Source organism: Muntiacus reevesi, chromosome 3 (assembly GCF_963930625.1).
Source record: "Muntiacus reevesi chromosome 3, mMunRee1.1, whole genome shotgun sequence".
In the NCBI taxonomy this organism is placed as follows: domain Eukaryota; kingdom Metazoa; phylum Chordata; class Mammalia; order Artiodactyla; family Cervidae; genus Muntiacus; species Muntiacus reevesi.
The window spans coordinates 121,046,600-121,059,347 of record NC_089251.1 but is presented as its reverse complement, the minus strand read 5'-3'; the positions used below and the strand labels follow the sequence as shown (position 1 = coordinate 121,059,347).

General features: G+C 40.0%; 1 protein-coding gene across 1 annotated transcript in view; it reads right to left on the bottom strand.

Moving 5' to 3' along the window:
• Positions 1-2,101: 2,101 nt before the first annotated feature.
• Positions 2,102-12,748, bottom strand: part of SPHKAP (SPHK1 interactor, AKAP domain containing) — a 186,441-nt gene continuing 175,794 nt past the window's right edge. The window contains exon 12 of the mRNA XM_065928912.1: positions 2,102-2,799. Within this exon, the coding sequence (XP_065784984.1) occupies positions 2,656-2,799 (144 nt within the window). The 3' untranslated portion in view covers positions 2,102-2,655. The remainder of the gene's footprint in view (positions 2,800-12,748) is intronic.

The following is a 12,748-nucleotide window of genomic DNA, read 5'->3' as shown; positions in this document are numbered from 1 at the left end:
TAACAAAGTTGTTGAGAATAGTAGATATGTTATCCTTATTTTTAATTACCTGAATAATTTTTTTTCTTTTGCTATATATCTTGCGTCATAATAAATTCTAATGAGTTCAAAGAGCACCAGTCCATTTATCTCTAAGACGGGACATTTACCTCTAGCTTACTTGCTTCTAGGTTGGTTTATTCCCAGGTCTGGAGATGTCTGGTTGCCTGGAGCCTCTCTCTCTTGTCCCTGAGACTTACTGTAAAGGCCACAGCCCAGTTAGTCCTGGGAGGTGTGGCGAAAGTGAAAAGTGAAAGTGAAAGTCACTCAGTCTTGTCCAACTCTTTGTGACCCCATGGACTAGACAGCCCATGGCATTCTCCAGGCCAGAACACTGGAGTGGGAAGCCTTTCCCTTCTCCAGGGGATTTTCCCAATGCCTGTTTTTCAGGTTCCTACTGGGGTTCTCCAGACGAGGGGCTATACAGGCCCTCCTTTATGCTAATGCCTCCTAGAGCCTCAGGCTCTGCCTTTTCAAGGCATTACTTACACCAAAGATCCTCAACCAATGGTGATTTTGCCCCCCAGAATCTACTTTTTTGGTTGTCATAACTGGGAGGAGATAGTCACTGACATCTATAGGTAGAAGTCGGGAAAGGGGTCACTGCTAAACATCCAACAATATGAAGGGCAGTATCCCTGCCCCACAACAAAGAATTATCCAGCCTTGCCTGACAGTGGTGCTAAGATTGAGAAGTGCTGATTTATGTAAATACCATTGATCCCAACAATTTAGTCAAAGAATATCTGCTTATTCAAATACTGAACGTGGGACAGTGACGTTGTATCAGAGATGAATCAACCTTCATCCAATCACACTGTGACTACTTTTCCTATGAGGCATTTTAGCTCTGGGAGAAAAAAATGATCAGCCAGCTGGCAACAAAAATTTATTGATTAGTTTGCAATTTTAGGTACAACATATATTTCATCACATGGTTATAATTCAGTATTTGTGCTTTGTAGGATAAGTAAACATTCATTTGAGCACAACAGAAGTCTACACACAATATTACAATCTTCTGGGGTTGTTTAAAAAATAAACATATCCTTTTCCATTTAGTATCGCAAAGACTTTCAATTTGAGAGGGTGGATAAATGTTCAAGTTTGGTATTTGTATAATACATCAATTAAACATATAACCCAAATTTGGACTATTTTTCTATAATAAATGCCTAATGAGTCCTGGAAAGGATTCTGGGGGTGGGTGGTAGGGAGGATAACTTCCAATAAAGTTTTTTTGACATTTCAAGAAATGTCAATTTCTTGTCAATGTGGATGACACAGAAAGCCAGCATCAATGGCGTGGGGCTTTGTTCACATTTAAAATTACCTGACAATCTTAAAAATAGTGTAAAAGCATAGTATTTCAGGAAATCTTTAATAAACACTTTCTTTGATCAAGAAAATAAAAGTCAGTCTAGCTCATTTAGCTGAAGGGGAAAAAGACCTATTAGGGAGAAGTTAAATACCTTTATTTTTCAAAAAAGTAAATCTCTGTTTTTAAAATACTTCAATGTGACAATATTTTCTTTTTCCCAAATTAAATGTCAGTATCCTTAAATTAGTAAGTATATGATCCTAACTGGATATGTCAAACCCTGCATTCATTATAAATGTCCTCTGACTAACAGGTCTGCCATACCGGCACCAAGATGTTTATAATGAAATCATAGGGCTCAAATGTCAATATACAACTTAAAACAATAATCTCTTCATATTTTATGAACCTCTAAGGCTAACCTGATATATTATTTATGATAATATCTTCATAATTTACAATAAAAATGAAGGTTTATATTTTATATAATTTAATATACAAGCAGACTTTCTCTCCAAAGACTCTCTTTAGCAGGAAAGCTTTCCCATAGGGTAAATTCTGTAACCATGTCACTCATGTAATAAACAGATGGAAATAAGACAATCTTCCACCTTTCTCTCTCTCAGCTGAACACCAAGAGTCTTTTGATTAGCTAGGAACTCAGACATTGTTGGGGAGATATGAAATATTTATCAGTGGGCTAGAGTGAACAAATGAAATCACCTCTATAGGCAACACTGATATATCCTTGCATCTCTGTTAACATCCACTGATAACGGTCTAAAACTGAAAAGCTTTTATATCAAAATTTTGGAAATTTCTCACCCATATCTTAAATACTTACCTGGGCTGATAGACCCTTTAATCTGCCCAAAAAAGTAAAATAAAGTTTACAGTAGAGTTTATAAAATGATTTTGACCAGTGATGTTTCCAGTTGATTCATATAATTGGAGATATTACATGAAATTTTATGTTATTAAACATATGCAATTGCAACTCTTCTGGAGTCTAGGCCTAGTCCTAAGTTTTCCATTTGGGTCCATTACAATTTCTGTTTCTCCAGCCATTCTAACATAAGCTCTTTTAAAGTCACCTACAGGTTGTGTTGATTTGTACAGACCTATATTTTGCTTTCCCTCAGATTTATTCCATGAGCAGCAGACCCGAGGAGCAGGTTTTTTCCTAGCTCTGTTAATGTGATGTGATGTTTTGAGAAAGTTTAGAGCATTTAGAGCAAACCACTGTAACCTAAGCTGGAAAGAAGGAAAGGGATACTCTACAGGAGACGGCTGCCTTATCCCAGTTCCAAGAGCCAGTCAAAGAGACTCGGGGTCCCATCCCTCCGCTCCTCGTGGATCTTGCAGTACTGAACCACTGCATGGAAGATATCCCCCACCTTCCAGGACTTCTGATGGACCAGCCGCACGACATCTAGAAACTAGAGGAAGGCACAGAGTTAGGACTCACATATCACAGACAATCCTCAAAGTCATCTCATTCAACCACTCTACCAAAGCCAATGGCTCTCTAGGCTGTTTTTGAATACCTCTAGTGACAGGGAACTATATTTTAGGACAGTCTATTTTCTTTGTAGACAGTCCAGATTATTAGAGGGTTCTTTCAACTGAACTGAGATTTTCCTCACAGCAGTTGCCATCCACCAATTTTGAGAGTCTACATGGAATTCTTTCAACATCTTATCTTTTTGGTATTTGAAGAGTTCCCTCAGATCCACTTTTCTCTGGGTTAGACTCTCTCTAACAGGTCTGTATGGCATGGTTCCCAGTGCCTTCTATCAGTGGCATACACAATCTTTCATAGGATGTACCATTTAGGCCAAATAAATTGTGTTAAAATTTTGGGTGCTGGTGAAGACTCTTGAGAGTCCCTTGGGCCGCAAGGAGATCAAACCAGTGAATCTTAAAGGAAATCAACTCTGAATATTCATTGGAAGGACTGATGTTGAAGTTCCAGTACAATACTCTGGCCACCTGATGTGAAGAGCCAACTCATTGGAAAAGAGCCTGATGATGGGAAAGACTGAGAACAGGAGGAGAAGAGGGCGACAGAGGATGAGATGGTTAGGTGTCATCATTGACTTAGTGAATATGAATCTGAGCAAACTCCAGGAGATAGTGAATGAAAGGAAAGCCTAGCGTGCTGCAGTCCATGGGCCCGCAGAGTCGGGCATGACTTTAGCGACTGAACAACAAGCTTTTGGGTAAAAGTTTTATTTATTGGTTCCTCATTCCACTTTGAAAAGTTCCCTCCTCCTTCATCAAGTTTCAAGAGACTCTGTCTTTCCATTGGAACAGTAAAAGGAAAGACTGAGGAAACATTCTGACTCATCACCTGGCTAATGGTATCAGTTTCAATTGGCCACAACTTAGAAAGCATCTGACTGCAGGTTGAGTTGGAGCACTGGAAGATGGGAAAATCATTACAGATGGTCCCCTTCATGAAACTGTGGCCTAAAGCTCAGCATGAAGTCCTCTCAAACTGCTTAGTCAGATACATATAAAGAAAAGTAACAACTATTAAAAGCCAAAACCTGTAGGAAGTACCTTTCAAGCATGTAATCTCATTTAATTCCATCAATAACCCTGCAAATCAGGCATTTAAAGATGAAAAATTGTTTGTGAGATGAAAAGTTGGCAGTAAGATGGTCTCCTTTTTTTAATGTGGATCATTTTAAGAGTCTTTATCAAATTTGTTACAATATTGCTTCTGTTGTCTACATTTTGTCTTTTTGATCACAAGGTATGTGGGGTCTTATCCCCTTGACCAGAGATGGAACCCACATCCCTTGCACTGGAGTGTGAAGTCTTAACCACTGAACCACCAAGGAAGTCCCAGGATTCATGGTCTTCTGACACTGCAGCCCAAAGCTCTTTTTGCTACAGTACCCCATACCTTTTGCTGGTAGGAGAATATGCTAAGTCACTACAGTTGTGTTTGACTCTTTGAGACCCCACGGACTGTAGCCTGCCAGGCTCCTCTCTCCATGGGATTTTCCAAGCAAGAAAACTGGAGTGGGCTACCATTTCCTTCTCCAAGTTAGGATAATAAGACATTAATATTTATTTGGAACACTGGGATAAAGGAAAGGCTGGGACTCTAGCATCGCTTATTAAGGAAGAAAAATCTATTTCTTAAAAAGATGAGAGATGTGGTTTAGTTACTATTTCTTCAATGTTTACTTTTAGAATTTCTTTGCCCTGCTCATTTCACATTTGCTCAGACTTTGAAGATGAGCCAGAAATTGGAATGCTAATTTTTTCTGATCTTCCCCCACCCCCTTCAGTTTGAATTTGCTAATTCATTTCAATTACTGAGAAGTTGTTTCCCAGAGAGCTACTATTAAATTATGTTTCTTCTTCCAGCTGCTGTGACAGCACCAGCTACTGCAGTTACAGAAATCAGGGCTTTATTGTACTCATTCGCCTTGTGTTGGATTAATCAGAATAAAGCAGTTTTCTAGGCTGGAAAATAAAATGCTTAACTTTTAATACATGGAAACATAAACATCATCTCAAAGAGTTTTGGGAAGATGCAAAAAGGGAGACCAATGGGAAGCTGATGGCAACAGGATTATAGACGGTAATCTCCCTGGGAAAGGACACCACCTGAACTACCAATCACATTTTTTTGTTTTGTTTTGTTTTGTTTTACCAGGTCTTTGTTGCTGCGTGTGGGCTTTCTCTAGTTGAAGCGAGCAGGGGCTACTCTGTTGTAGTGAGAGGGCTTGTCATTGCAGTAGCTTCTCTTGTTGGGGATCACGGGCTCTAGAGTAACAGACTCAGTAGGTATGGTGCACCAACTTAGTTACTCTGCAATCTGAGGGATCTTCCTAGACCCAAGGATCAAACCCATGTTCCCTGCATTGGCAGGCGGATTCTTAGCCACTGAAAGTTAACCAGGGAAGTCCTTAATCACTTAATATTGGTAACATATTATGGAAAAAACGTGAATGAACTGTTTGGCCAACCTAATATCTTGTGCCTGTACCTACTAGGGACTCAATAAATATTTGCAGAAGGTGGAACATCCAAATGTGAGTCAAATATATCAAATGCATTCAGAATGATCAATAAGACTGCTTGAAATATGGAGTGACATCCAGAATCACTGGAGTGGAACCTTGTCTAAATATTCATTCTTGAGTTTTACATATTTACATTTACACCATTAAAAAATTACCAGGCACATCTTGGGGCTGCCTCCTCAATAATTTCCTACTGATAGGATGCTCCAAAAAATGAGTTGAGGCTGAGAATCTAAGCAAAGGCAGAGCCTGAACTGGTGCCATAGTAGTGTGTGCAAAGAGCAAAGTCAGAGATGGTCATGGGGCAGGTGTTTGATCACCTGTGACTGGGAGTGGGCATGCATGGTGGAGGTGGGGTGCCCAGGACCCCTCTTCACTGGTCACTACAACAGCCCTGGAAGGTTAGCTCCAATCAGCTCCATCAGTCTCAGTGACAGAATTTCAGACTGTTAGTTGTCCGGTATCCCTCACAATTCTGTTGAGCTTTCTGTCTGTCAGACTCCTGAAATTTTAGAGAACTTAATCCTTTAGGTTAAGACTTTGCTCAGAACACAAATACCATCAGAAAGAGGAACACTCTAGGCGATTATTAGTAATTTATGGAGCTGCATAAAAATAATTTTGTGAGCTGTTACTTGTATCATGGTGTGTAGGAAAAATCCCAGGCATGCATGTTTTTCCTTTGGATTAGGTGGCAAAAACAGGCGGCCTCAAGAAAAAGGGGAGAAAGGCTAGGATGTCTTTGCATGATTTTGTTAATCAGACTTATCCAGCTCTTACTGGAGAAGGGTGCTCCCAGTGCAGAAGGTTTGAACATCGTTTCTGAGGTCTCACTGAGAGAGGCTTGTATTAATAATTCATCGACTTCTCTTCAAGATTTTTCTCCAGGTCTTTCCTTCCATCAGTGGTCTTAGACCAGACTTATCCCATGAGGGTGTTTCCTCTTCTTTAGCATGTTTTATAAAGATGCAGTATAAAGTACACAGAAATATAAACTTCGTCTCAGCACTTTTTTTTTTTCTTTCTGTACACTCTAGTTTCCTGGGCCACCATCTTATTCCCAACTTTAACCTCTGAGTCATTGCTCTGGGAGAGAATGAAAATTACAGAGCAGATGTCAGTATTGGTTAAACTCTTCCCAGAAGGCTGTCTGCTTCAGACTTTTCTGGAAGGTGTTAGCTACTTTCCATCTATTTTGGGCCTGCTGAAGCAGGGTCTCCCACTGTGGTCTGTGATGATGACCACAGGATGTTGTAAACTGACCCCAAATTGTCAAAATGTCCTACCAACGAGGCTACTCTATCAGTAGTTTGTGAAATGGCTACATGCTAGAATCTGTCTCATGACTTCTAAGGTCAGGTTGATATCCCAATAAATTGGAGAAGAAAATGGCAACCCGCTCCAGTATTCCCGCCTGGAGAATCCCCATGGACAGAGGAGCCTGGTGAGCTATAGTCCACGGGGTCGCAAAGAATTAGACATGACTGAGTGGCTAAGCATATCCCAATAAAGCGATTTTTAAAAATTATCTGGTCCCACTAAATATAGCATGCTTTTAGTCTGAGATGGCTTCGTCTCACACATTAAGACCTTGAAACATTGGTGGGGTTGATGATGGGGGTTCCTTTATTTAAAAAAAATTCTATTTTTTTTCATTTATTTTTATTAGTTGGAGGCTAATTACTTTACAATATTGTAGTGGTTTCTGCCATACATTGACATGAATCAGCCATGGATTTACATGTGTTCCCCATCCTGATCTCCTCCCCCCCACCTCCCTCCCCATCCCATCCCTCTGGGTCATCCCAGTGCACCAGCCCTGAGCACTTTTCTGATGCATCCAGCCTAGACAAAAATGAAGCTAAGATTATAAATAAACCAGAAGAGGACACTTCTAGTTCATTACTACAGTCTTTAAAAACTGCATTCTGTTTAGCAGCTGTCCCTATATCTTTCACTGTGTCTGTCCATGCTATGGACTTGGTAATTTCATAATCAGCTTTAGGATGTCAGGGATCTGAGTTTTTCTTTCCAACATACTGACAAATAAAAATAAAAAAATTTCATTTTCTATCATTTCACAATTAATAAGAATTAAGGTCCCTTCCTATGTATCATAGTTGTCATTTCCTTGAACAAATGTTTCGTTTTAGGAAGCTAGAAGAATTTACATCCTGTGATGGTATGTTGTAGACCTATCACATGATAGGTACATTTTGTATTCCCAGGTGCATTTACTCAATTAGATTACCTGTTTATAAAATCATATGGTGGGATCTATGCATTGTTGTTGTTTAGGTAGGTGCTAAGTTGTGTCTGACTCTTGGTGACCCCATGAACTGTAGCCCCTCAGGCTCATTTGTCCGTGGGATTTTCCAGGCAGGAGTACTGAAGTGGGTTGCCATTTCCTTCTCCAGGAGATTTTCCCGATCCAAGGACCGAAAGGAATCTATGGGAGTTGTTGCAAATTGTTTATAGATTTTTTTTTGGAAACACTCAATGTAGATTTCTGAAAGCAGCTACCTTCTTTTGTTCCAAGGCAGTCCATTTCATTATGCGTAAGTGAGCTGGCCTTTATATTGCTCCTGCAACTATGGCCTGTAGGAGTCGAGATTCTCAGCCTTGGCTGTACCCTAGGACCCCCCAGGGATCTTGAGAAAACCCCAAAGCCTGGTTCATTCCAAGAGAAGGGTTTGATTTAATTGGCTCGAGCATTGGGCCATAAAAGCATCCCCAAGGGATGGGGCTCACAGGATGGAATTCATGCCCTTCTGAGAAGATGAAGATATACCAGAGCTGGCTCTCTGCCATGTGATGGCACAGAAATGAAGCTGTCCGTCATCAAGAAATGCACCTGTTGGCACTTTGATCTCAGACTTTCTAGCCTCCAGAACTCTAAGAAATAAATGTCTGCTGTTCAAGCCACTGTCTATATTATTTTATTAGAGCAGCTTAAGCTAAGATAACATTTAATTCTTTCTTTTTCCTTTGTCAGGTACTGTCTTCAAAACAGAAACTTTAAGTGTAGTATTTTGGGGAAAGTTAAGTTAACAGCAAATGCCATCAATATTTTCTCTCTCATTCTCTTTCCTCTACTTTGCTTGTGGAGAAGAGTAAGACATTAAAGGAGAAGCAAATCTTCTTCTGACACCCACTTTCTTAGGAAGGCAGGCGTACATCTGTTTCCTCTTAGGACATTCTGTTCTATGCTCTGCCCTCAAGAGAAGGATGTAATTCCCCAAATGAGCTTAATGATGAGGAAGGCAACTGATTTACTATGAGGCCAGTCATCAGCTCATTCTGGCTCCCCAATTATTGAATTTAAACAGAAGTAAAAGAGCTGGAGAACAATAATGAGATGCCTCCACCACGCAGAGCAATTAGTTAATTGATATCCTTTTTTTAAAAAAATGGCTGCCATGATTTTTCCCTTCCATGAATTAAGTAGATTAAATTTAACAGATGTGAAGATCATTGTGAATTAAATTTATAAACTGTATTTTAGATTTTCAAGTGCTATGATTCTCAGCAATCTTTCCTTTGGAATTTAGCAAACTTAAAAAGCCACCTCAAATCCTGCTTCAAATATTTCTAAGGAAGTGTTAGTGTCTCAGTCATGCCTGACACTTTGCAACCCCAGGGACTGGAGCCCTCCAGGCTCCTCTGTCCATGGGAATCTCCAGGCAAGAATACTGCAGTGGGTTTCTATTCTCTTCTCCAGGGGATCTTCCCAATCCACAGATGGAACCCACATCTCTTAGTGTTTCTTGCATTGGCAGGTAGGTTCTTTACCACTAGAGTCACCTGGAAAGCCTATTTCTTATGGAAGGGAGTCTCAAATTTTAGTGTTCATCAGAATCATCATACTTGAACAAATATGTCAAAAGTGCATATCTCTAGGCCCCACTCTTAGAAAGGGAGCTTCAAGAAGGGGCCTAAGATGTGAGTTGTAAATTAGTGTCTCAGGTGATTCTTTGCATTTGGCTCATGTTTGCAGGGCATAAAATACTGCTTCAGTGTGTCTCTCATTTTTCCTTATTCAGAATAAGCTCCCATTACATTTCAAGTTTGGTCTTGACAAGCTGAGCCTAACCTTTGGTTTACCTTTTCCCTGCCCTGGGCCCTTCCTAAGCTGGAATATGAATTCCCAGAGGGTAGAACACCTTGGCTTTTTTGTTCCCTGTGTCTCCAGAGCCTAGAACAATGTTGGCATGTTGTACATATTTGATAAACTTTTGATGAATGTCCTGAATGTGTGATGTTCAAGTACACGTAGCATTTTAATAATTAGATGTAACACTAAAAGAGAAAGCTTGAGAATAAAGGTGTCATTTACTGGAGAGGAATGACAGTGCATTGGGCACCGAGAATGTTTGGAATTTATCTTTTGAATTGAAATAAGACTGAAGGTAGTTATAAGCTGATATTAGGTGTCCTTCCACTCCAAGGACAAGTTCACAGGCAGTGGTGGGACAGATTAGATGCTTCTGTATTCAATCATGACATCTCCCGGAACTTGCTCAAATTCATGTCCATCGAGTCAGTGATGCCATCCAACCATCTCATCCTCTGTCATCCCCTTTTCCTCCTGCCTTCAATCTTTCCCAGCATCAGGGTCTTTTCCAATGAGTCGGCTCTTAGCATCAGGTGGACAAAGTACTGGTGTTTCACCTTCAGCATCAGTCCTTCCAATGAATATTCACGACTAATTTCCTTTAGGATTGACTGGTTTGATTTTCTTGCAGTCCAAGGTACTCTCAAGAGTCTTCTCCAATACCACAATTCAAAAGCATCAATTCTTCAGAGCTCAGTTTTCTTTACAGCCTAATTCTCACACCAATACATGACTATTGGAAAAACCATAGCTTTGACTAGACGGACTTTTGTTGGCAAAGTAATGTCTCTGCTTTTTAATACTCTGTCTTGGTTTGTCAAAGATTTTATTCCAAGGAGTAAGTGTCTTTTAATATCATGGCTGCAGTCACCATCTGCAGTGATTTTGGAGCACAAGAAAATAAAATCTCTTGCTGTTTTCACTGTTTCCCCATCTATTTGCCAGGAAGTGATGGGACCAGATGCCATGATCTTAATTTTTTGAATGTTAAGTTTTTAGCTGGAGTTTTCACTTTCCACTTTCACCTTCATCAAAAGACTTTTTAGTTCTTCTTTGCTTTCTGCCATAAGGGTGGTGTCATCTGCATATCTGAGGTTTTTGATATTTCTCCCAGCAATTTTGATTCTGGCTTGTGCTTCATCCAGCCTGCCATTACTCATGATGGCATTATAAGTTAAATAAACAGGTGACAATAAAAAGTCCTGACATACTCCTTTCCCAATTTGGAATCAGTTTGTGGTTTCATGTCCGGTTCTAACTGTTGCTTCTTGACCTGCATAAAGGTTTCTCAGGAGGCAGGTAAGGTGGTCTGGTATTCCCATCTCTTTAAGAACTTTCCACAGTTCCATAGAACTTTCCACAGTTGTGATTCACACAGTCAAAGGTTTTAGTGTAGTCAATGAAGCAGAAGTAGATATTTTTCTGGAACTCTCTTGCTTTTTCTATGATCCAACTGATGTTGACAATTTGATCTCTGGTTTCTTTGCCTTTTCTAAATCCAGCTTGAACATCTGGAAGTTCATAGTTCATGTATTGCTGAAGCCTGGCTTGGAGAATTTTGAGCCTTACTTCTAGCATGTGAGATGAGTGCAATTGTGTGGTGTGTGAACATTCTTTGGCATTACCCTTGTTTGGGACTGGAATGAAAACTGACTTTTTCAGTCCTGTGGCCACTGCTGAGTTTTCCAAATTTGCCGACATATTGAGTGCAACACTTTAACAGCATCATCTTTTAGGATTTGAAATAACTCAGCTGGAATTCCATCACCTCCACTAGCTATGTTCATAGTGATGCTTCCTAATGTCAACTTGACTTTTCACTTCAGGATGTCTGGCTCTAGGTGAGTGATCACACCATTGTTGTTATCTGGGTCATTAAGATCCGTTTTGTATAGTTCTTCTGTGTATTCTTGCCACCTCTTCTTAATATCTTCTGCTTCTGTTAGATCCATACCATTTCTGTCCTTTACTGTGCCCATCTTTGCATGAGATATTCCCTGGGTATCTCTAATTTTCTTGAAGAGATCTCTAGTCATTCTCATTCTATTGTTTTCCTCTATTTTTTTGCAGTGATCACTGAGGAAGGTTTTCTTATCTCTTCTTGCTGTTCTTTGGAACTCTGCATTCAGATGGGAATATCTTTCCTTTTCTCCTTTGCCTTTCACTTGCTGAACTTAACAGAGACACTTCTTTCACCTTCTCCAAGCTGATGAGGAGCTAATGAGACACTGCTGTTTTTCAAGTGACACAGCGTCCTTGGTGGGAAGTCACGGTCTCTCTTCCACACCACTTGAAAATGGCCACTTAACTTCCTGACTAAGCAAAAAACAGTCAGAATGAGGGCTCCAAATAAAAGACAGGATATCAAAATTCTACATGAGGGTTTGCTTTATTTCACCAGTTCTGTCACAGGCCTGGGCACAGGCAGTGCCTTTTTATGGAGAAGCCATTACCTGTAGAGAATTTTAACTGACTCAGAAACAGAAGATGATTCAGTCCCTAAAATTATATTATTTAGAAATAAGTCCCTTGAGGTGATGCTAAATAGGAAGTGAAAACATCATTTAATGTTATCTTGACATACTAATGGAACATTTATTTTTTATAGAAAAGTTGTTATGAGTAAAGACAGGTATCCCTTTTGATAACTGAAAATCACTGGGGAGAAATAAATATCATGTCAAAGCATTATTTACATAATTAAGGTGTTAGTGACATATTCCTTGTCCTTTCATCTAAACAAAATTTATTAGACATATATTCACATAGAGTGTTACACTGTTTCTTCAAAATGGTGGACTGTATAAAAATCAATGGGACATGAATTTGAGCAAACTCCGGGAGATAGTAGAAGACAGAGCCTAGCATGCTGCACTCCACGGGGTCCCAAGGAGCTGGACAGAGAGCAACTGAACAACAACTTAAAAATCTGTTTTCATTAAGAAATCATCTAAAATACACCATGCAATGCTTTTATTCAGGAAGAGGCTAGGGGTAAAACTGGAAACTAACCTGCCTTTCATTTTCCAGGAAACCAAGAACTCTGGGTAAAAAATGTCTTTGTTCTCCTCCCCATGGCAGGGGATCTTGGGATTGTGTGAGGCAGGAGGGAGGGAGGGGGCAAAACTGAAGCATTCTATCACCGTGCCTTGTGCCCTGGCTGGCTGGGACGGTAAAGGGGGAGGAGAATTTATAGTGAAGCACTATCGTGAACCACTCATCACTCGA